At 42.1% G+C, this 25,916-nt stretch overlaps 1 protein-coding gene across 3 annotated transcripts in view; it reads right to left on the bottom strand.

The window, feature by feature from the left end:
* Positions 1-25,916, bottom strand: part of WDFY4 (WDFY family member 4) — a 290,937-nt gene that overhangs the window by 200,568 nt on the left and 64,453 nt on the right. For all 3 annotated transcript variants that reach the window (XM_033130918.1, XM_033130921.1, XM_033130920.1), the window contains exons 13-15: positions 15,621-15,714; positions 1,435-1,655; positions 70-152 (exon numbers count right to left, since the gene is read on the bottom strand). In XM_033130918.1, coding sequence (XP_032986809.1) covers positions 70-152; positions 1,435-1,655; positions 15,621-15,714 — 398 coding nt within the window. The remainder of the gene's footprint in view (positions 1-69; positions 153-1,434; positions 1,656-15,620; positions 15,715-25,916) is intronic.

The raw sequence follows: 25,916 nt of genomic DNA, 5'->3' as shown, positions 1-25,916 counted from the left end.
AGCCCTTACAAGGAGCACACATTCTTTTAATCCCCATTAACCTGCCCCTGTTCTTTCCTCTGTCCTCACCTGAGCATCCAGAGTCCCCTCCGCGCACAGGAGACGTCATTGCAGCCGACAGACGTGGGGGAGTTCCAAGACCTAAAAACTGTCTAAGTATCATAACATATAAGAGAACCAAATGAAGACATTTTGAGGGCAGACATTTTCTCCAGCTTCATCGAGTACTTTCCTAGATCTCAGTGCTCCCTGGTTCTCCCTCCAAGCTTTTCTCTACCTCCCTAGAAACGCTTCAAGTCGTGCACAAACAGGCCGTCCCTCTAGATCCCAGATCAGACAGCTTGTGAGTTTTGACTTTTCAGGTGCTTTTGACTTAACCAGTGACCAGCTAGGAGCCTCAAATTGGACCTTAAATGGAAAAGGAATATGTTGGAAAATAATCCTGTCATGCATTGTTTATAAGTTTCTAACAAAATTTACTAAGCAGCTGAATAAAGCACGGTGGCCTTGTCTGGCAGCTTGCACGTACAGAGGGAGAAAGAGGCTGGCCTGACGCCTGGGTCCCATGCCTGTTGGTTGAAGGCCTTATCTTCCGAACCCTCTACATTTGGTACTGTGTGTCAGCAGAGGCCTGGCAGGCCTGTGACCCCCAGGTACCACCCTCCCTACACCACGATGGGGGCAGGGGTGAGGCAGGGGCCACCCTGCAGCCTTTCTTTCCTGTCTTTTTGTCTTCTGTGTCTGCTCTGCCCGTGCCTCTTCCCGCCCTGCTGTAGCTCTCCAGTAAACATGTGGCTTCATGGAGGGGCTGCCATGAAGGTCCCCACAGATTACAATGGCACTGCCTCTGAGCCCCTCCTTGTCAGGAGTCCCTGCCACTGTCCCTCACACTAACCATGCTCCCTGCAGGTTAGCCGCTGGCACAGTCAGGCCCTCAGCCCCCAGCCCTCTCAGCAGGGCATCTTTGACTGCCGGGCTCCCTGGTCTCCTGGGCTGCTGAGCATCTGCACAGGCCTCAGGGCTCACCAGGCTGGCTTCCTTGAAGCCCCGCCTCTTTACACCCATTCTCCCAACTGTGCTTCTCCCAGCTCTGCGTAGCTCCAGCGCTCTCCACCGACCCAGCTCTGTGTAGCTCCAGCGCTCTCCACCGAGCATCGCTACAGATCTATCCTGTATTGTCACAGGACCCTTTGACGATCGTCGCCTCTCCCTGAGACCATCAATTCATGGGAGGGCCTCTGCCTTGTGGGCTCCACGTCATCCCAACAGTCCCACGGCTCCTCCCTGGACTTCCAGTGTCCAGTGCCAGGGAGGGACATGCCCCACGGTGGCAGAGGAGCATGGGGACACCTGTGCCTATGCACTCCTCCTGCCTACTGTGTGTCAGCACAGCTATCAGCGGCTCAGCAGTGTTTCACGTGCAGCACATGGTACCTTAGCACATCTGGTTCAATGGCTTGAGAAGCAAGCTTTTCAAAAATCCTGATGAGGCCCGAGTGCAGAGGCCTGCTGCTGCTACTCGTGGTGAAGATGTGGTGGCAGGAGGTCACGAGGGTCCTGAGCATCCCTGCCTCACACATGACCTGACGGTTCTTCTCCGATTTCACCAGGGACTGGATGTGACTGGCCAAGGAACACTGGATCTCCTCGGAAAGCTGAAAGGTAACCAGAGCCAACCATGAGTCCCTGAGGTCGAAACATTTTGTGGGCAGTTTTGATAGGCTCCCGATCAGGCCCCGAGTAGGTTGTGAGGCGAGAAGGCTGCTCCCACCACAGCCTGCACTCCAGTCAGGCCCTCTTCACACACAGGCTCAGGCCCTGGAGGCCAGTCCACAGGATGACATGCCTGCTGGCATCAGCTGCCGAAGAGGCAGACAGCTGAAACCAGAGGTGGGTGGTATTTGGCCCACACGATGTTTAAGTAGTTCCTGAATTAATTGCTAAAATTTAAAAGCCTGAAGATTTCACGTAAAAGTCCAGATCTACGACCTCTCTCAAAAAATGGAAAGATCTGGTCAGGGAGGTTTGCAGTCTTGCATGTGTTGAAAAGTAGTTGGAGCTAGGCAGTGGCTGTGCCCTCTAGTGGGTCCCACATTCCCCCCCTGCTGCCCCCACAGCTGACTCAGTTAGCAGACCTGCCTTTGAGTTTGTACCCCTAACACTTCACCGGGAAGTACAAGACTCAGGAAGTGACCCACACACACGACTGGCTGTGGCATACGCAGCCTTCTTCATCGTCACGTACTGAACCTCACCCAGAGAGGACCACTGCTCCTATGGAAGCCTTCACTGACATTGCCCCTTCACCCCCAGGTGTCATCTTCCTCCCCACCACCCTCCAATTGTCCGTTGTCCAGCTCTCTGTTTTAAGTACATTTTGACACACGGACAGTGTGTGTCAAATCTCAGAGAACTATGATGGTGTAGATGGCATCTAGGTTAGTGCACCATGTAAAGCCAGGAGTAATCACAAAAGCGCTTATTGAATAATCTTTACCTAATGAGGGCTGGCTTCTGGTCCCATCAAGTCTCAGACCATCTGTCACCCACACGTGTCCCCCACGAAGCTTTCTTAGAGTCCTTCCCTGCTTCTCTTTCTTCCTCTTCTCCGACAAAGAGGTATTAACTGCCTCTTCAGTGTCAGGTGTGTGCAAAGTTTTAGGCATTTCAAGGTGAATATGTCCCTGCTCTCAAGGGAATCACGGACTAAAGGTGAGACAGGTGAAGAGAGTCTCAGCCCAGTGGGAGAAGTGTTCTAGCAGAAAATTTACACAGTCCGGGAGGGGAGGGGTTCCCCACAGCCCCTTGCACATTTCATGAAGCTCTTGGAGTTAGAATACAGCCCAGGCCTGACACCAATTTTGGGGACCAAATTTTACCCTGTGATGGGACTCCTTCCTGGGTGTTCAGGATGTGCCAGGCCCTAGTAAAAGCATGTTGACATGTATAGATTATGCAGTCCCTATGAGGAAACATATGAGGGAGGTACTGTTACTATCCCTATTTTACAGATGAGGAAACTGAGCCCAGAGAAGTCAATTGTCCAGGCCACCAGTTAGGGCAAATCCTGGCTGAGAATCACCTCAGTCTATCTCCTCCCCACATGTGCAGTTATTTGGGGCAGCCCTGCCCAGAGATGGTCAAGAGAATGTTTGTATCAGTAAGGTACAGAAATTAGTAAGATAACATTCTTCTACAGGCCATGAACACAGGTTTGTAGTATGTATGTTTCAAGGATTGAATTGTGTGGTGAAACGTACTTACGCTGTTGATCATCAGTTTCTAAATTTTTTAAAAAAATGAATGGGTTACACAGCTACCCTACTGCCCTCCAACCTTCCTTCCAGAAGCATGGCGCCCACAACTCCTGCCTCAAACTGATGGCATTCAGTAAAATTCCCATCTTTATAATACTTTCAGTGATATTTCAGATTTAAAATTTTAGACTATTTGATTTTAGTTTAAAATTTAACTACAAAAAATGGTTTTCCAGGGGGACTGCTCCCATGCAGGATTTTGCCACTCTGAAATGTCACTGTTTTGGCAACACCACCGATGTCAACAAGAGATCTAATCACTTGGAGATGATGGTCCCCGCAAAGGACTGAATATTTGTGTGCCCCCGAAATTCCTAGGTTGAAACCTAACCCCCAGTGTGATGGTATTTAGAGGTGGGGCCTTTGGGAAGTGATTAGATCATGAAGGTGGGAGCCCTCAAGGGTGGAATCAGAGCCCTTCTAAAAGAGACCCCAGAGACCTCCTTCCTCCCTTGTGCCTTATGATAACACAGTAAGAAGAGGGACATCAGTCTTTCACCAGACGCTGAATCTGCCAGCACCACGATCTTGGACTTCCCAGCCTGCTGAACTGTGATAAATCAATGTGTGTTGCTCGTACGTAAGCCACCCACTCCATGGTCTCTTGCTACAGCAGCCGGAATGGATGGAGATGACCCCCTCCCCTGTCCCTGTAAGGTCTGCACAGCCAGCCTGAGCTGGTGGACACGTATGTGGAGCCAACAGGAATGAGAAACAGACGGCAGAACTGCTAAGACTCCTTGGCAGCAAGCAGTTCCTTCACTTTCACTTTGAGGAGCTCTTCCATGTGGAAATCTACCCAACATCCTTGACTCTGTTCCCCAGATCTTTCTTCTGATGCTCGAAGCGTCCCTTCCTGCATCCCGCAGAGGTTGCTCCTCTGCCTTCCTTCTCCATTCTTCTCACAAAGGAAAAGGAGCTCCCACCCCCTTGCCTCAAACGTTCCCTCTCCCAGAACTTGGATTTGGGAAACTGCGTCTTTTAATTTGGGGGGAGAGTTGGGAAGTCTTCAGGGGTAGGGTTGGAGAGTTGTATGAAACAAGATGCAAAAATTACATCGCAATGTATTATGAATAAGAATTAAAAAGAATTGTCTCCAAGCTCCAGCTTTTATACCAGCACTTCACTTACTGCTTTGGGGACTTCTGGTTTTCTTTTCCATTTGTTTGTTTTTGCTTCCCCCCACCCACCCCACTGAAGCAGACATACTTAAAATCTACATACACAAACATGAAAAAAGAAAGAAAAAAAGCAAAAAGTTTCCAAAAGGGAGAAATGCTGATCTTGCCTAATGATGCCACAAGTTTGCTCCAAAATTGCTCAATGCCCCATAATGGAAGAGGGAAAATTGATCGCCCTCATTATCACTGCAGCTCTGTCAATACCAATATTGCCTTGTTTTGAATAAAATGTGCTGTTTTTCAATGTTGGTTCCAGTAAAATGGGGTTTTAGTGAAAATATGAGCAGTAGCAGGAAACCAGTCTGGTTCTCCCCCTGCAAATGGATTGATTTTCCTAACGCATATTACTTCCAACGCAGGAAAAGGGATGGTGGTTCAATTAGGACTCAGTGGTGAGCGTGCAGGGTCACCGGGCTGGACCCCCAAGGCAAATTATCACAGAGCATTTGTGGGGTGGCCTTAAGGAATTTTCTGCTTTCTCCACTTAACAGTTGTGTCTTCACATCCATCCTTGTCCAGCTATGGATGTTTATTCTTCTCTCACCCGCCCCCCCACTTTCCTTCTTGGTTTATATTAATATGGTTCCAGCACCCAATGAGGGCTGGGTCCTGGGGGGGTGGCATGGGCTTTGGGTGCATCAGTTCACGTTGTGTCTTCTGGACATTAACCACGGTGCCCTGACGTAGGCATGAAAACCATCAGATGACCCGCATCTGCTTCCCCCAGACTCTTAAAAAGAACTAGGGACTTCTATTGAAGCTACTCAAATTTGTATGAGTCGTTTGTTCCAATTTTGTTGAAATATTCTTTATTCGATGATTTTGGAGAGAGACATGGTACAATTTAAGTGACCTCAGCTTTTACAATCAAAGACTATTAACGGGATGCCAGGGATAAATAGGGCCCACAGATGTGTTTTATTTAATAAGTTGTTGCAGTTTTTATCTTTGCTTGCTTAGTTCTCTCTTTATAAGGGTGTAAACTTTCCATTTTGTCACAGTCCGACCAGCCTGATATTTACGGTACACATATGGCCTTGTAGGCATGGGAGTTTGTGACGTTGCTTTAGGAGCAGGAAGGGTCTAAATCCCATCGAGTCAGTAGAAGCCATGTCCAAAGGCATGGCATCCTGGCTGTACTTGCATAGGTATGCAACTGAGACCACCTGCTCTAAATCTTCTGCTTCTTTCACAAATTACATACGTATGATAGCCAGTGCTTCCTGGTGACAGAAGCCAGGGATCTTATACTATTTACAAAGTATTTGTCTCTACCCGGCTTTACTTCCATCCTCTCCTTTGGTCCACCCTGTGCTCCAGCCCCAGTAACATTCTCACCCTTTGCTAAATAAACCACTTTTTGATTGATGCTCAAAGCTAGAAAAGCACTTTCCAATCCCATCCTTTTGCTGAGCTCCTATTTATTATTCAAAAGACGATTCATATGTCCTCTCATCTAAGGAAACTTTTCTGACTTTCCCAACCAGTACTGTGTCCATACTTCAATCATTGTAAATACCACACTTTGACAGACTTGTTTGTACGTTCTCTCTCTCTCTTTCTCTCTCTCGCTCTCTGTCCCTTCCCTGCCCTCCTCAGCCCCCACTTCACTGTGCACTGCTGCCTGAGGTAATAACTCTTCAGCCTTGTTTTCCTATCACTTATCTCTATCCCTCAGACACAATAGCTGCCTAATATGTGCAAGCCTCAGGGGACAAGGTGTTCTATCTAGGACACAGGAAGTGCACCTAACTCAGGGAGCTGATGGAGTAGTCAGAAAAGGTGAGTAAGTGTCAAATATCTGTTGAAGGATAATGAAGAGAGAGCCAGGCCAGCAGGGGAATCGGTCTTTCTGGAAGAGGGGACAGCACGTACAAAGGCCAGGGGTTGAGAGTGAGCATGGCCTTGCAGGAAAAGGCTGGAGGTTGTGGGCAGTGGTCAGCTCGGCTTATTCACCCCTGTGGTCAGCCCTGAAATGGAGCATGAGAACATCACCAGGGAAATCAGCTTGTAAACGTGCATCCAGGACGATGCCTGCACAACCTGGAACCTGACACATCTATGAAGAGCTTCCATCACCTTGGACACCTTCCCTCACTCCATGATAGCTGGAGCAGGTAAGCAGTAGAGCCCGACGGAAGGCTCCCTGAGACCCAGCACCACCCTGCAGCCAGACCCCTTCCCACCTATGGCTGGGGCTCCTCGGGGTGCCCAGTAAAAGAGGCACTAACTTACCCGGGGTGTCCCTACTGCTTGGGCCAAAGTAAACTGCCCAAACAACTCTTTTGTTAAGAGATATTTTTTAAACAGATTTGTTGTTGTTGTTAAGAGATTCCCATCCATGATTATCTGGAGGAGGTTCCTTGAACAGGACTGTAGAGAACACAGTCTCTTGTGGAATGAGGGATCTATTCACTAGCAGACTGTGGCTCAAAGCCTGGTGTGTTGCTTCTGAGCTTCCAGGTAGACAGTCACCATTCCTTCACGTTCTTGGCACAGGACACCCAAATATGTACCAAGAGCACAGTCTTGTGCTGGTTTGACACTACCTGATAGGTAACATGGGCTAGTTACTTTCTCTAAGACTCCATTTCCTTAGCTTCAACATAAGAATAATGAAAATACCTCACATTATATTTATGTGTGGGAGTCAACAGTAACAGCACCCATGAAAGCACTCTTTCTTCTAGGATGCAAGTGTTTTCGAGATATTAATCCCTCTTAGTTCCTGTCTTCTTTTCTTATCTAACATCAACAAGATTCCTTCCAACTGAGTGGCCAGTGTACATGGCCACTGTGTGTTGTGCCAGCTGAGTACCTGAGCAGAGCATACACCTATCTTGTCTCAGGCCCCACCACTGGCGAGAGGAGCTAACATCACCGTATGCTTACTGTTGGCAGGCATTCTTCTAAGTGCTTTTGTGTACTAGCTCATTTAAACCTCAGGTAAGCATCATGTTCTAGAGACTATTATGACCCCATTTTATAGATGAGGGAACTGAGGCCCAGAGACATTATGCCTCGCTGAGGCTACCCAGTGAGTGGAGGGACAGGAGTTCAAACCAGGGTGTCCGCTCCAGAGGCCAGTGCATTGCGGCAGTTGCTGACCCTCAGGCCCCTAGGTGCGGACTCATAGAACACCTGCTGGTTCCAGGTTTGAGAGCTGCCTTTACCTTGCAGGTTCTGTGTGCAGCAGCACCTCCAGCCTCCTGTAGGTCAGGGATGTTGTGGGAATTGAATCAGCATGAACTGAACCCAGGCAGGGCCGATTGAAGCTGCTGACGCCATGGATTGGGCACTGTCTTAGGCCACCCCCTCAAAACTTATAGAAAAAGCTAAGTGCTCATGGTCCTGTCCCACACAGAGGTTACCTGAATTTAGGAACTGACACATGGTATTTGTCACGAGACACACATGAATGTGTTTGACCGTTCCCGCCATCTTGAGAAGCCAGGTGGGTGTCCAAGAAGATGCACTTCACCAGTGACCACATTCCCAAGCCTCGGGCTCTCAGAGCCAGTCAGGATCACAGGGGGCACAAGTTCATGTGCTGGATTCTCTTCGTCTCAAACCTAACACCCCACTTGGAACGCCCAGTGCGAGCTGCTCACAACCTCCATAGCTGTCCATCCAGTTCCGACCAGTGTGTCATTATATTGAGCCTAAATTTTTCACTGTTTACCTAACTGGTCCTTGTCTCTCTTTCATTGTCTACTTCTACCACCAGTCAACCAGCAAGTATTTCCCCAGCTTTCATTCTCCCAGAGTCTTCTCTCTTTAGACTATACACCCTGAGATCAGGCCCCTCATCATACTAAGTTCCCAAATCTGGACAAACACAGGTGTGATTTGTTGAGGGATCAGTGGGATCATCACCTCCCTTTGGCAGAGCACTATACTTCTGTACATACAGCCAAAAATAAAATTCACCATAGTGGTGTCCTCACCTATTATTGACCTTGCACCAAACCCCCTAGGACTCTCACACAGTCTTCTGTCATTCCTTATCCTGTGTGTGTGTGTGTGTGTGTGTGTGTGTGTGTGTGTGTGTACATTAAGACATGAACACAAACATGATTATCTCTGCTGACTTTTGACTCAGTGGATTCTGATCCATTGCCTATTCTGGTAGAGACCTTTTGCAGCTCCGTTCTGTTATCTACCATTTAAGCTTCACTCAGATCATTGATCAAATGCAGAACAGGCAGAGGAGGGGACCCCAGTCTTTTGAGTCATAAGTAGATATTAACATATAATTCAATATCAATTCTGTTATTAATTTATCAATAGTATAACGCCAGTCGGAAATGTACCTAACATGTATTACCTTTCACTTAATATTTTCAAAATTTTATGTATCATGACACGAGTCCTAGGGACACAGAGGACCAAGGCTGGAAGAGAATGGTAGGGGGTCGTCATACCAGCATCTATATAAGCACTCACTGTAGGCCAGGTTCTGTACTAAGAACTTTACAGTTATATTCTCCACCGCTCTTCTCAATGGGAAAATATTATGAGACACTGAGACTTCAAGAGGATGCGTCAGTTTCCTCAGGTCACATAGCTAATGAGAGGCAGAGCTGGCACCCCCCCCAGGTCTGACTCCAGAGCTCATGGTTTTAACACTGCGTCGTGCACTCATGAGGAAGGGAACTTCGTATCTCCTGAGGGTCATCAAGTCATGGTCTATGGAAGGGTTTTACTTGGTGGGCTTAGTCTGGCGTTGCTTTTGTTTCCCCCTAGTTAGATGTGAGCACTTTAGGCAGAGCAGGCACCCTTCCCTATAGCCACCAGCCTCACCACTCCCTGTGGTTGACACCTGGCTTGATTTAGGTATTTACCTCTCTGACCCCAAGACTTAGAGTCTGCAATCCCTGTGACCTAGGCCAAATCTGAGTAGCTGAATTTGAGATGCAGAAAAGGAAGTGGACTATATAAATCATAGAAATAACGATGAGAGAAAGGACTAGAAGAAAGATCATCTGCTAATTGGACCCGAGCTTATCCTCTCCAACTTAAACTTCCACTTCGCGATTCTATGTCCATTATAACTTGCTTCTGACCCTCTTATCTCCAAGCGAGATTATCTCTATTTGCTGTATGTAAGAGGCTTTTCTAAGAAGTCATTACCTGGAGTGTGATTAGGATCTGAGATCTTCCACTCAGGAACAATAGAAATATTTGGGGGATGGGGTTCAGAAAGAGCATGAGGGACCTAGAAATTCAACATATTTGGAATTTTTAATGTGCTACAATTTAACAAAGCAAACGTTACCTATTTCCTTGTTGGAGGAAATGGCTCGCTTTTTAAACAGCCTGCGGGTACACAGTACTATCCAGAGCTGTTAATGTTGTCCATATTTTAGTTATTTGAAACCCATGTGATTAGTTCAATGTGTTTGAAATATAGGCAAATTCCAGAAAATGGCACCCTTTTCCAAATTGAGGGACAAATGATTAGAAAGACAAATGCGGCTCCCAGCCTGATCTTATTTCTATCCCATCAGACTGTGTGAGACGTTTCCATGGCAATAGAATCTGGAACCACCCAACAGTGACTCGAGGTCAGAATGATCATGCTGTTGCTTCTAATGACCTCCCATGGCTACCACTTCCTTCGGAAAGGCAACTTGGCACAGAGGCAGGAGGTCCAGGAGCCTCACGTCGGGGATAGCCACCACCAGGCTATGCCGTTAACTGTCACTCAATTGTACAAGTTTCAAGTCCTCCTCTGCTAAGTGGGAATAGTGACATCCACCTTGCAGGGTTGTTATAAAGATTTAATAATAACATGCTTGTAGAGTTTGGGGGCAACTACAGCAGCAGCTAGAGCATGTAGCGAGGGCTTCCCGTGCTGCCGTGTGTGTTCCGCTCACCACGCTAAGCATGCATGCTCTGCTTCATTTCTTCCTCAAGGCAATGCCAAAGGAGATATTATCCCCAACTACATCAAAGAAAGTTAAGGATAAAAGATGTTAACTAATGTCCCATGGCTCTGTGACTGCTAGGTGGCAGAGCTGAGATGTGACCAAAATCTGCTGTCTTCAGAGCCTGAGCTTTGCCTTCACGTAGTGGGTGCTCCTTAAACGTGGTGCTGGGGGGAGTGGTAACAATGATGACGAAGACTATGGATAGTAACCCAACAAAGTTCAGTCCTCTTAACAGGGCATTCGAGGCCCTTCATAATGTGGCTGCAGCCAGCCTTTCAGGCCACTCACTGCCTTTGTACCCAAGTGGTCTCTCCTAGCCCAGCTGAACTATTCAAAGTCCCCAAATGGGCATTTTCTTTTTTTTTTTTTTTTTGCCTCTCTCTGAGTCTGAGCTTCTCTTCCCTTCCTCCTCTATCTAATCTGGCATAGACACATCTTTTCTTTAAAGCTCAGTTCCAGTGTCCCCCTCCCCTCTGTCTCATGGCCTTGTGAACAAACCTTTGTTGCAGCCATCAGAATGTTGTCTTACTCTCTTCTACACTTCTCTCCCTACCCACACTCGAAGTCAGACTGTGAGTTCCTGTGACATTCGGTTTTGAATCCCCAGTGACACCTAGGAGGGATTTACTAATGATTCCTAGATGCAAAAGCATCACAATGTTTCCTCCAACACAGACTGAGTTCCACATTCCTGGGGCAAGCGGAGTGGTGCATGGGTTCAAAAGCCCTGCCAGCACCGGTCTGAGTTCTCGCTCACAGCCACGTCCTTATGGCAAGACTCTCGTGACTCCTGAGCATGCCGGGCAGGGAAAATGTCTTTGTTCCCAAATGTATTTGTTACTGGGGCCAACTAAGCTTCAAGAGAATTTCAGCTGAACTCCATTTTTGCCTTGTGCTTAGGACATCATTCACAGTAAAATTCCCGCAGTCCGATTGTAATACTGGTAATGACACAACGCGGGGGGGGGGAGGGGAAGCTGGATTATCTGTTTCCAAGAGCAGCTCGCAGTGCTAGCATTTTGGAGAGGAAGAAAGCACCTCTTCTTTGTGAACAGAGAAAGTTTAATGTGGCCACAATCCGTATATATAGTTATTTAAGTTGTTGCTTCCAAAATGGTATCTGCACCTTGGAAAGCCATCAGTTTTTCACCCATAAGGTAGGAAGGGCATCTGAGGAATATAAAGTGGGTAAGAGCACAGGGAAAGCCGGGAACCATCGGGCAGACCTAAGGTGAGATGCCTGGGAACTCACATCCCATCTTGTGAGTAACAGTGCCATCTACTGAAACTTCCTGCTCCCTTTTCTGCACCGAAATCTGCAGTCTTGCAGTCAGTTTCATTTCAGCATTTTATTGTGTGGTATCATTTCTCATTTGGTTTACTATTCTATTTGTTGTTATAAGGTTTTTCCACCCCTCCTTTCAGAAATTAATTACTATAATTATCCAACTTTGAAGAACTGGTGATTAGGCATCTGCAGAAAATATTTCAGAAAATGCACCACTACATTTCATTTGCATGTTTGAGAGATAGTGAGGGAGAATTAGACTTTTCCTAAATTACTTATTGTGACCTGAATAGAGAAAAAGTATCCTACCAAATGGGATTCTCATTTGCATATTTAATTTGGCTCATTACCATCATAGGATGGGCAGAAGTTCTTCCCCATACACTAATGTGACAGCTCGTGGAGTTTTTGTGAAAGTCGGGCTTATCCACAGAGTTTCCCGCACTAGGAGAGGAAAGGACAGGCAGCTGTCAACTATGTACCATTTCATCAGCCATCATTGCAGTAGAATTTGCACAATGCATTCAGGAGCAACCGTTTGGCTGCTAAGATCACCCAAACCATGAGCTTAGTTGTTCTCATTGCAAGTCCATTGCATGGTACAAAATATAGGAAATCAGACATTCTCACAATGGGGCGACCGCACCTGGAAAACCACACAGCGTCCAGACTGCACCGCCTTGCCTCCTGCAAGAGCTGCAAAGATGACTCATTCATCAAACGTATTTTGACCTTGGGACTGGGAGTGTTTCACATCTCCCCTCACTAGCCCCAGGACCTTAGGAAGTTACACAACTTTCCTGAGTCTCAAACACTTTCAAAATGGGGAGATTCTCATGTGCTTTCACAAGCTGTTATGAATGTTGATGAAATAACATTCATGGCATGGAAGAATGCGTATGCATTTCTGATATGCTCCAGACAGACGCTGTCTTCAATACAAAGGTAAAGAAAGTTACGGTCCCAGACTTTAGAAAACAAAATGACTAGAAGACATTTGGTTAGGGATCAAACATTTGTATCCATCAGTTGGATGCTTAAGACAAGTACGGTGGCTGGTCTTTACAGATGTCCCCAAACAATCTCCTCTCACCTGTACACACATGGCACCCCACACATTAGTAGGTGAGGCATACATCCCTTCCCATTGAGCCTAAGCTGAACCTGTGACTTGCTCTGATCAACAGAACACTGTGGAAGCAAAGCTGGCTTGCTCCAGGCCTAAGCCTTCAAAAGGTCTGGCATCTACTGCTTTTGTGCTTCTGGGAGCCCTGAGATGCTATATGGCCTTTTGAAGAATCCACTTGGAGGGACACAGGTAGAGGCCAGATGGAGAGGGCTCCATGGAGGAGAACTCGGGATCCTACCAACAGCTCGCAACAAGGCCCCAGACATCTGACCCACTTGAGCCAGCCCAGGAGCCCCGTGCCAGTTGGGCAGCCTTGTGAGGTACCCCCTCGATGAATAAAGACACCAATTTTGATGCTCCAGCCCAGCCAACACAACGTGGAGCAGAGACGAGCTGTCCCTGCTGTGCCTATCTAATCCTGACCCACAGAAACATGAGAATGACTGGTCATTGTTAACTTGGCAGCAGTTTGTCACACAGCAATGGATAACTAAAGGAGCACTCTCACCCATTTTATCCCTGTCTACTGATATTCCATAAATGTCAAAAAATATAGAGTGTGTATTCATTTCACTATGAGATGTATCCCTATTCATTGTTTTGAAACATCACTTCATCATCACTTTCTAGCAGAAGAACAGGAACCAGAAAAAGGATTTAGTTACAAAGGGACAGGTAAACATGGGACCTAGATAGTCCTTTTTTTTACTCCTATAACAAACACTACAGAATTTCCTTAGTGAAAACAGTTCTCTGGGGGGATGAGTGAGAAGAGGGAAGAGATTAAGAAGCATAAGTTGTCAGTTATAGGGATGTAAAGTACAGCATAGGAAATATAGTCAATGATATGGTGATACCTATGTATGGTGTCAGGTGGGTACTAGACTTATTGGGGTGATCACTTCATAAGTTATATAAATATCTAATCACTATGTTGTATATCTGAAACTAATATTGTGTGCCAACTGTAATTAAAATTTTTAATTGAATAAAAACAGAAACAGTACCATTCCCTACAAATCAAGGCTTTTTCTCCTTCACTCCATTTCCCTCACTAATGTCGGAAAGTTTGCAATATTTTCACTAGGTCAGTGTCATTTCCAGGCTGTGATTAATAATGTCACTAGTTGTCATTTCTTCCTAAAACACATCACCTCCTTTTTAACTCCCAGACAAAGCAAAGCCGGAGCCATGCCTCCTCACCCCCATTCTCTCTACAGAAGCAGGCAAAAGGCCAGAGGACCTGTCACTCGGTAGGACCACATTTAATACCAAGCCCACAACTGGGAAGCCTCAAAAGTCACTTAAAATATCTGAGCCTCCATCTCCCCCCTGGTTAAAATGAAGACCATAATCCTCCCAAAGAAACTACTAGGAGGATAAATAAAGGTGTAAGTGCCAAGCGCTATGCCTGGTACATAGTAGGTGCTCAGTTCAATTCATTTCCTTTCCTCTGCTGTAAAGTGTGCATAAATCTAAAGTGTGCATTTTCCAGGATTTCCTCAACTCTTCTGGTTTCTTTCTCTGAACTTTTAAAGTACTTATTGTCCCAGCTGAGAGTACTTTTTCAGGATTTGCCTCATTCTGTTGCTCAGTGTTGTCAGCCATAACAGTCTGCCACCCTGAAATGAAGCCTTAATTCTACCAGGTCAGAAACTGGAAGTCACCTTTGCATCTGCCCTATCCCCACTCATTGTACCCCGTTCATCTCAGGGTCCTGTGATTCTGTCTCTGAATACATCTCTTGACTCCTTTCTCTTCACTCTTTCTAACAAACACCTTTATCGAGCTACCACCACGCATCACTTGGGCTGTAGACATGGCTTCCTGACTGCTATCCCTTTACCTCTTCCATACAGCCTCATCCCAAAGCTGTCCTCCACGCAGTACCCAGAGATGTATTTTACACGAAAACCTGCTAGTGTCATCCTCCACGCACTTGAGAAAGGTGGCTTGTTGCCCCAGAGATAAAACCCCACCCCAGACAAGGCTCGCCTTCCTCTGTCTGCCCCAACCTGCACATTCCCACTCTCCCCTGGTGCCCCCAGCCCCAGCTGCCTGCAGCAGTCTCCTTCACACCTAGTTAACTGTCACTCATCTTTCAGGGCTCCATTGAAATGTCACCATCTAAGAGATGGCTTCCCTGACCTCCACCCCTTCATCTAAATTAGATTTAATTAAGACTTTCCTCCACCTGGATTCCCATTATTCTCTCTCAGCACCCTAGTTTTTTCCCCTCAATACCACTTGTCACAATTGTAATTGGACATTTATGTGTGAGCTTATTTATTCAATCTGCACCGTAACCACCTGCCAGACCCCACCGCAGAGGCAGGCTCTGTGGACAGTGCTCATCTTGGTTAGCCCTGCATGCCTTGCACAGAGCTCCAAGTCGGCGTCATGGCCAGCACCCATGGAAATACATGAAGAGCAAAGAACTCCTAGTCCCCGCAATTCTCAGGGCTGTCCATAGCCCTGGCATTGGCCTCGTGAAGGTGAAATATCTTCAGTTGGTTTTTGTTTGGCTGTTGTTTTTAGAAGATCACTTCACCAGTAGAAGTGATCTGTTTTGAATGACCTTGGAAGGTGGGCAGAATTTAGTCAAGGGTCTCAGACACATTGACACTCCCCAACAGGACGCACTTCATAAGGGTGGCTCTGCTAATGGAGGACTAAGGGCAAATGTAGAAAGAAAAACTTAGCCTCTGACCAGAGGAGCTTCAAAGATCAGTCATGTGCAAAAGACAAATATGCGTGTTCATTAGCAGGTACCTGGGGGTGATCGTCATGGTATAGCCGAGGCAGCAGTCTCACCATGATGCACAGGACCCCAGGGTGCATGATGACAGCATCCCCTTCATCCATCCTGCAAGAGAGGGAAGCAGGGCATCAGCCTTGAGCCTTTTGCTTTACATAGAATTTTCTGGATCTTTCTAGGATAGGCCACGATACACATCCTCAGTCTACTACTTATTATCTATATGACCTTCAGCTAATTGATTTGAGCCTAATTGTCCCCACTTGTACCGTGTTTCTCCAAAAATAAGACCTAGCCGGACAATGAGCTCTAATGCATCTTTTGGAGCAAAAATTAATATAAGATCCGGTCTTATTTTACTATATATAAGACCAGGTCTTATATAATATAATATAATATAATATAATATAATATAATATAATATAATATAATATAATATAACATAATATGCAATGTAATATAATACCGGGTATAATATAATACTAGGTATAATAAAATATAATATAATATAATACTGTACTTTCCTTACAGACCTATAGAGTAATGCTTCTGTGCACCAAAGCTCAGAACCTGGCACATAGTTGGTGCTAAATGGTAGTCAATTCCCTGGTCCTTTTCTCCATATATGTGGGAGATGGCGAAGCACTCATTTTATGTTACACACACACACACACACACACCCACACACACACACACACACACACACTCACACACACCCCACAAGGGCTTCTAGATCTCTTCAAGTTGATAGAAGTACAATCCACCCTGTCCTATCCACTGAATGCAACTAAAATCCCAGACAGAATGCATGAGCAGCTCACTAAGACTCTGAAAAATAAATGATAGCAGAGAAAGAAACCAAACCCAAAGTATCATACAACTGGCAATGAGTTTCCTGGGGCATCTCCCTCTGGCATCCCCCGGTATAGGCATCACAGAGCTGTGCACCAGGCATGAACAGGACACACAGAGCTACAAGAGAAGGCCTCTACTTCTGGTGTGAGGAGCAGCAAAGGAGGCTCCTACAAGCTACAGAGCATGAAGGAGAACCCCTGAGATTTTCTTTGTTGGGCATCTCCTTTCTTCCTCACCCTGGCCTCCAGGCAACCCCATAGCAGAAGTGGTGGCGAGGCAGGCATCTGAAATTCATGGAGAGGAGACTTCTATTCTCTGACCAGAGGAACTGTGGTCCCAAAAGTGTAGGCAAAATCCCCTTGCTTTTGTCTCTCTTTTTCCTCTACTTGTTTGGCCCCAGAGACAGGTGCTATTGTGGCAAGTGTGTGGCAGAGCAGGGAAACAAAGCCGCGACTTTCTAGACAGAAGAAAAGGAAAGGGTTCCTAAGAGCTAGAAATTGTTGAGGAGATGATGATGAGGAAGAGACTTAAGAAAGTGAGATGACTAAGTTGTTTATCAAATTCTGGGCTCAATTCTGAGCTGCACGTGTGTGGATCTGACCCTAAACCACATTCCAAAGACTTTGAGATGTGAAATCTGTGGTAGACCACCACCCAAGACTGGCTACTGCATGGGGCAAGTGGGGACAGAGCACAACACCCTGCAAAGTCTTTGAAAACTAAACTAATACAGGATGTGGGTAAGAACTCATGGCCTGAACCCTAACTGGGTTGACTGCCTACTAAAACAAAATAATCAACATTCTCCAGAAGATGTTAACAAGACCCAGAGTTCATAACATTCAAAATGTTCAGGATATAATCTGAAATCACTCAGCATAGAATAAATGAGGGAAACCTTAATATCTCACTCAGAAAACAGTAATCAACAGATGCCAAGTCTGAGATAACACAGATGTTGAATTATCAGATAAAAACTTTGAAACAGCTCTTATTAACCAAACTCCAAGAAATAAGGGTGAATACTTTTGAAATGAATGAAAAACTAGAATGTGTTGGTAAAGAAATGGAATCATAAAAAAGAATCAAATGAAATTTTAAGAACAGAAAAATACAATAACTGAAATTTTAAAATCTTACTGAATTAGAACAATGGAAGAATGAGATGAGAGAAGAGAGAGTCCATGAATTTGAAGATAGATCAGTAGAAATTGCCCAATCTGAACATCTGAACAAAAAATGAAGAAAGACTCAAGGTCCTATGTCACAATACCATACGATCTAACTAACATTCCTATTGTTAGAGTTCCAGAAAGAAATGAGAAAGACTGTGTTGTAAAAATAAAAGAATTTGGGAAGTTTTTTAGTCATTATTTCTTCAAATTTGGTGAAATATATAACCGTAAAGATTCAAGAAGCTTAGCAAAACCCAAACAAAAGCAATAAAACAAATCCATGCCCAGGTACATCATAATCAACTACTGAATCCTAATGACAATGAAAAACACCTTTATTGAATCATTTATCAAAGGACACTTTGGTTGTTTCCATGTCTTGGCCAACATATATAAAGCTACAATGAACATTGGAGCACGCATATCTTTATGGATAAATGCTTTCAGATTTTTTCGTGTATACCCCAAAAGGAGAGGTATTGCTGGGTCATGTGGTAATTTTATTCTTAATTTTCTGAGGAACCTCCACACTGCCTTCCATAACGGCTACTGGTGCATTCCCACGAACATTGTATGAGGGTTCCTTTTTCTCCACAGCCTCTCCAACACTTGTTTATTATTTGTCTTGTTGATGATAGCCATTCTGACTGGGGTGAGGTGATATCTCATTGTGGTTTTGATTTGCATTTCTCTGATGATTAGTGATGATTGCATAAAGAAGATATATATATACACACACACAATGGAATACTACTCTGCCATAAGAAAAGATGAAATAGTATAATTTGCAACAAAATGGTTGGATCTTGAGATTATTATGCCAAGCAAAATAAGCCAGACAGAAAAAGTCAAGAACCATACGATTTCATTGATATGTGGGATATAAAACTGAAAGCAACAAAGAAACAAGAGAAACAAATAAAGAAACAAAAATTCATAGACACAGACAATAGTTTAGTGGTTACTAGAGAGTAAGGGGGAGGGGGGCGGGAGATGAGGGTAAAGGGGATCAAATATATGGTGATGGAAGGAGAACTGACTCTGGGTGGTGAACACACAATGGGATTTATAGATGATGTAATACAGAATTGTGCACCTGAAATCTATGTAACTTTACTAACAATTGTCACCCCAATAAACTTTAATTTAAAAAAAAGAAATACTAATTGGTAGTTATAATCATGGGGATGTAAAATAAAGCATAGGGAATATAGTCAACAATATGGTAGCAACTATGTATAGTACCAGGTGGGCACTAGACTCGTCAGGGGGATCACTTCTTAAATTATATAAGTGTCTAACCACTATGCTATACACCTGAAATTAATATAAATAATACTGAATGTGGACTGTAATTGAAAAATTAAAACAGGAAGGATAAAGGTGAAGGGGAATAAGAGTCTTAAATTTCCAGCTATAAAACAAATAAGTCATGGGGATGTAATGTGCAGCATAGGGAATATAGTCAATAATATTGTGATAACATGGTACGGTGTCAGATGGTTGCTGGAGTTATCATGGTGATCACTTCTTTAGGTATATAAATGTTGAGTAACTATTTTGTACACCTGAAACTAATATAATATTGTATACTATGTTTTTAATAAAAATCTTTTTAAAAATGGTCTACATACAGCAACTGATACACACACACATTATCAAAATGGAAAAAAATAAAAGACCAAACTATATGCCATCTACAAGAAACTCACTTTAACTATAATGATATAGATAGATTAAAAGTAAAAGGATAGAAAAAATATATATCACACTAACATTAATTCAAAGAAAGTTGGCTTTGGTCTATTAATCTTAGAGAAAGCAGACTTCAGAGCAAGGAATTTTGCCAGGAATAAACAGGTAATATTGCATAATGATTAAAGAAAGCACATCATCCAAAATGTGTAGGCACTTCACAACAGAGCGTCAAAATTCCTAAAGAAAAACTGATAAAAGTGAAAGGACACATAGACCAATCCACAATTATAGTTGGAGACTTCAACACTTCTCTCAGTAATTGATAGAAAAAGTAGGCAGAAAATCATCAAAGATATAGAAATAAACACCACCATCAACCAACTGATATAACTGACATTTGTAGAACACTCCACCCAACAACTACAGAATACACAATATTTGTCAAAATAAGCTGTATTCTGGGACATAAAACAAACCTTAAAACATTTCAAATAAAATCATGCACAGTGTATTTTTCTAATCATAACAGAATTAAATTAAAAATGAATAATAGAAAGAAAACTGAAAAAATCTCCAAGTACTTGGGCATTAAACAACATATTTTTTATGTTGTTTCATGAACTTACTTAACCATTTTTAAGTGCGTAGTTCAGTGGTATGAAGCACAATCATATCGTAAACAATATATTTCTAAATAGCCTATGGGTCAAAGAGAAAGTTTCAAGAAAAATTTTAGAATATTTTGAACTTAAATAAAAATGAAATATACCATAGAAAAATTCAGGAGATAGTGATAAAGCGGTGCTTGGAGGAAAAGTTATAGGTTGAAATGCTTACATTAGAAAAGAAGAGTCTCTAATTAAAAAATTCCAACTTTCCACCATAAGATACTATTTTTAAAAAGTGAAAAATAAACCCCAAACAAGAAGAAGTGTAATAATAAAGATATCAAAAAACAAAGAAATTAAAAAAAGAAATACAATAAGAAAATAAATAACATAAAAATGCAGGTCTTTGAAAATATTTAAAAACTTGAAAAACCACTAGCTAAGCTAACAAAAATGGGAAGACACAAATTACCAATATCAAGAATGAAAGAGAGAATATCATTACACATCCCACAGACATTGAAAGGATAAGAAAATACTACAAATAATTCTGTGGACATAAATTCGACAACTTAGATGAAATGGAACAATTCCTTCAAAGCCACAAATTACTAAAGTCAAGCAAGAAAAGATAGCCATAATAGTTTATGACTATCACGAAAACTGACTATGTAGTTAAAATCTTTCCCACAAAGAAAACTCCAGACCCAGATGTTTCCTCTGGTGAACTTTGCCATACATCCAAAAGATGTTCTATACAACTTCCACCAGTTCTATACAACTTCTTTCAAAAAATATAAGAGAACACTTCCCAATGCATTCTATGAAGCCAGAATTACCCTGAAAATTAATCTGGGGAACGTAATTTAGCAGTTACCAGAGGGTAAAGGGGTTGGGGGTGGGTAATGAGGGTAAGGGGGATCAAATATACGGTGATGGAAGGAGAACTGACTCTGGGTGGTGAACACACAATGTAATTTATAGATGATGTGATATAGAATTACACACCTGAAATCTATGTAATTTTAATAACAATTGTCACCCCAATAAATTAAAAAAAAAAAAAGAATATATCTAAAAAAAAAAAAAAAACTTTTAAAAATAATTTCTACTGGAAAAAAAAAAAAAAAAAAGCAAACAAAACCAGTATAAGAAAACTACTTGTCAACGTCTCTTATGAACATAGATGTAACAATTCTCAACAAACTAGTAGGAAATCAAATATAACTATATGTAAAACAAATGAGGCACTATAGCCAGTTGGGCTTATCCCCCAAATGTAAGGCTGGTTTACTAGTCAAAAATCAGCCAATATAATCCATCATATTAATAAATTAAAAAAGTAAAAGAAACACCTGAACATATGCAGAAAAAGCACTTGAAAAATTCAACATCAATTCATGATAAACACTCTCCGTAAACTAAAATTGAAGGAATCATCCATCACTTGATAATGGGTGCGAAAAAAAATAGCTGATATAGTATTTGGTGGCAAAAGACTAAAGACTTTCTCTCCAAGATTAAAAATAAGGGAAGGATGTCCACTCTCACCATTCCTACTCAACATTATGCTAGAACAACAAATTAGAAAAGAAGAAACTCACAGACTACATGAGCGTCTATGTAAAAAATCTCGAGCAATCTATTTTTTAAAATCTCCTAGAACCGATAAGTGAAGTTAGTAAGGCCTCAGGATGCAGTTACGTATAAAAAATAATCATATTCCTATATACTAGATGTAAAAATTGGAAAACAAAACTTTAAAAATCCCGTTGAAAACAGTGCTCCAAAAAAGATTAAATACTCAGGTACAAATCTAAGAAAACATGTGGTGGCTCTGTATGCTGAATACTACAGATCTTGATTTAAAAAAAATAAATAAATCACAGACCTGTATAAATGGAAAACATACTATGTTTGTGGATTGGAAGATGTAATACAGCGAGGTTTCAATTCTCCCCAAATTCACCTATAGATTTAATGTAATTCCAATCAAAATCCCAGCAGGATTTTTTGTGGATATAGGCAAGCTGATCATTAAATTTATATCTAAAGGAACAGCCAATGGCAAAGGAAATAAAATAACCAAAGCAATTTTGAAAGAGGAAGAATAAATTTGGAGGATTCACATTAGCTGGTTTTATAATATATTATAAAGCTACAGTCATGACAACAGTATCAGTGAGGACTAGATGCACAGATCAATGGACAGAATAGAGTCCAGAAGTAGACATACATAAACATGGTCAATTGATTTTTTTTTTGATTTTTTTAAATTTATTGGGGTGACAATTGTTAGTAAAATTACATAGATTACAGGTGTGCAATTCTGTATCACATCATCTATAAATTACATTATGTGTTCACCACCCAGAGTCAGTTCTTCTTCCATCACCACATATTTGATCCCCCTTACCCTCATCTCCCACCCCCCTACCCCCTTACCCTCTGGTAACCACTAAATTACGTTCCCCAGATTAATTTTCAAACCCCGTGTCAATTGATTTTTTATAAACATATGAAGATAATTCAATGGAAAAAAGCCAATATTTTCAACAAATGGCATAGGTAGAATTGGACATCCAAATGCAAAAATATGTACTCGACTTAAACTTCACACCTTGTACAGAAAGTAAGTCAAAATGTATCATAAACATATAAAACTCTTTAAAGAAAACATAGGAGAAAACCTTCATGACTTTGGGTTAAGCAAAGAGCTCTTAGATGTGACACAAAAAGCCCAATAAAAGAAAAAAATGATAAATTACATCCATCAAAATTAAAGACTTTCAATCTATGAAAGACACTTTAAAGATGAAAAGACAAGCTACAGACTGGGAGAAAATATTTACATCTGTATGATGGAATATTACTGAGCAATAAAAATGTATGAATTAATACAACAAATTGGATAGATCTCAAAGTCCTGTGCTGAGTGCAAAAAGCTATCCTCAAAAGATTACACACTGTATACTTGCATTTACATGGTATGCTGGAAAAGACAAAACTATAGGGATAGAAGAGTGGTTGCCAGGCGTTGGGGTGGAGAAAGGGTTTCACCATGAAGGGGCAAATTCAGGAAGTATTTGAGGTGATGGCACTGTTCTGTATCCTAATTGTGGCACTGCTCTCATGACTCTAACATAAATTAAAATCCATACAACTCCACACCAGAGAAAAGGAAGGGGACGCTAGTGTATGTGGACTGAAAAGGATAATAATGAAAACAAACTAATAAAAACTATAAGGCTGATCCCAAATTACCATCACCTGATTTTCGAACACCCTGCCCATAGTGCTGCTCTCGCAACCCCTGGTGGGACTGTTCTTAGCACCAGTACCCCTAAAGAATGGCTAAGGTGCCAGGAGTGGTTCTTGCATTTGGTATCAACTTATTCAGTTCACCTGAACAAATATTTATTGGCCTAAATATTTTCCAGGCACTACTCAGGCACTTTGGATACATCCATAAACTAAAAAAACTAAAACCCATACCCAGGACATAGGGAAGAGGTGTAGATAATAAAGATAAACACAGGTAAATTACACATAATAAAATTATTATTATTGTTACATAATATATACTATTAATATATAGTATAATATACTGTTATATAATAATGAATAAGTAAATTATATAGTATGAAGAAAGATGATAAATGCTATTGCAAGAAAAAATTAGAGCAGAGAAGGAATCAAGAGTGGAAGAGGGAAGGAATTTTTCATTTTAATTTGGGTGGCAGGGTTGGCCTCTTGAGAAGGTGACATTTGTGTAGACCTGAAAGAGGAGATACAGATATCCAGAGGAAAGCATTTCAAAGAAAGGAAACAGCCAGTGCAAAAGGCCACAAGGTGGAAGAGTGTCTGATATGTTCAGGGAACAGCAAGGAAGTCTGTACTATTACTCTGGTACCAAAGCCACACAAAGAAAACTAGACCAATATCCCTTATGAACATACATGCAAAAATCCTCACCAAAATACTAGCAAACCAAATCCTACAGCACATTTAAAGGTTAATACACCACGACCAAGTGGATTTATCCCAGGAACGCAAGCGTGGTTCGACGTCAGAAAATCAATGTAGTACACATTAATAGCCAAGACCGCGGGGAATGATCACCTCAATTGATGCAGAAAAAGCATTTGACAATATCCAGTACCCTTTCATGATTAAAAACAGAAAAGAAAAAAAAACTCAGAAAACTAGGAATAGACAGGAACTTCCTCAGCATGAAAAAGGACATTTATGAAAAGCCAACAGCTAACATACTCAGTAGTAAAAGCTGATCCTCAAATTCATATGGCATTTCAAGGGACTCTAAATAGCCAAAACAATATTTAAAAAGGAAAACAAAGTTTGATGATTCACACTTTCTGAATTCAAAACTTAGTACAAAGTTATAATAATCAAAAGGGTGGAAATGGCATGAGAATAGACATGGAGACCAACGGAATAGGACTGAGAGTCCAGAAATAAGCACAGACATCTACAGCCAATTGATTTTTAACAAGGGTGCCAAGACTCTTCAATGATGAAAAGCAATGGGTCTTCAGCACATGGTGCTGAGAGAAGTGGATATCCACATGCAAAAAAGTGAAGTTGAACTGCAGCCTCACATCAGATAATGGATCGATGACTTAACAGAAGAGCTAAAACCATAAAACTTTTTGGGGAAAACATGGAGCTCAATCTTCATGACTTTGGACTTGGCAACAAATTCTTACATATGACACCAAAAGCATGAGTAACAAAAATAAAAATAGATAAAATGGACTTAATCAATTTAAAACTTTTGTGCATCAAAGGACATTTTTAAGAACATGAAAGAGCAACCTACAGAATGGGAGAAAATATTCACAAATCTTATATATGATAAGAGTCTACTATCCACAATGTATAAAGAACTTGTACACCTCAACAACAAAAGAGAAACAATCCAATTTAAAAATGGACAAAGGACTTGAATAAATATTTCTCAAAAGAAAATATACAAATGGCTAGCAAGCACATGAAGATATTCACCATAAGTAGCCATTAGCAAATCAAAATCACAATGAGATGCCACTTCACACACACTAGGATGGCTAATTTTTTAAATGGAAAATAGCAAATGTGAGTAAGCATCTGGAGAAATTGGAACCCTCACACATTGTTAGTGGGAATGTAAAATTGGTTCAGCTGCTGTGGAAAACAGTTTATCGGTTCCTCAGAAAGTTAAACATAGAATTACCATTTGACCCATCAATTTCACTCCTATGCATTCATCCAAAAGAACTGAAAATACTTAAATAAATGCATGTATACATATGCTGATAGCAGCACTATTTACAATAGCCAAAAGGTGGAAACAACACAAATGTCCATCAGCAGATGAATGGATAAAGAAATCGTGGTATATATACATATAAATGGATGATATTCATCCATAAAAAGAATGAAGTGCTGACGCATGTTACAACGTGGATGAACGTGAAAAATATTATGCTAAGTGAAGGAAGCCAGACACAAAACTCTTTTGTATGACTCCATTTATATGAAATATCCAGAATAGGTCAATCTATCGAGACAGAAAGCAGATTGGTGGTTGTACAGGAGCTGGTTGAAGAAATGGGAATATGCGTGGATTTTCCTTTGGGAGAAATGAAAATGTTTGGAACTAGATGGAGGTGACAGGTGTACAGCATTGTGGATGTACCAAATGCCACTGAGGTGTTAGCTTTAAAATTGTTAATTTTATGTTATGTGAATTTCACCTCAATAAAAAGAAGGTTTTTGCAAACAGTGCCTCCGATCAGGGGCTAATATCCAAAATATGCAAGGAACTCATGGAACTCAACAACAAAAAAACAAACAACCCAATTGAAAAATGGGCAGAGGACCTGAGGAGACATTTCTCCAAAGAGGACATACAAATGGCAAATAGACATATGAAAAAATGGCAACATCACTAATCATCAGAGAAATGCAAATA

This window comes from Rhinolophus ferrumequinum, chromosome 16 (assembly GCF_004115265.2).
Source record: "Rhinolophus ferrumequinum isolate MPI-CBG mRhiFer1 chromosome 16, mRhiFer1_v1.p, whole genome shotgun sequence".
Lineage (NCBI taxonomy): Eukaryota > Metazoa > Chordata > Mammalia > Chiroptera > Rhinolophidae > Rhinolophus > Rhinolophus ferrumequinum.
This window is presented reverse-complemented; position numbering and strand designations above follow the sequence as displayed.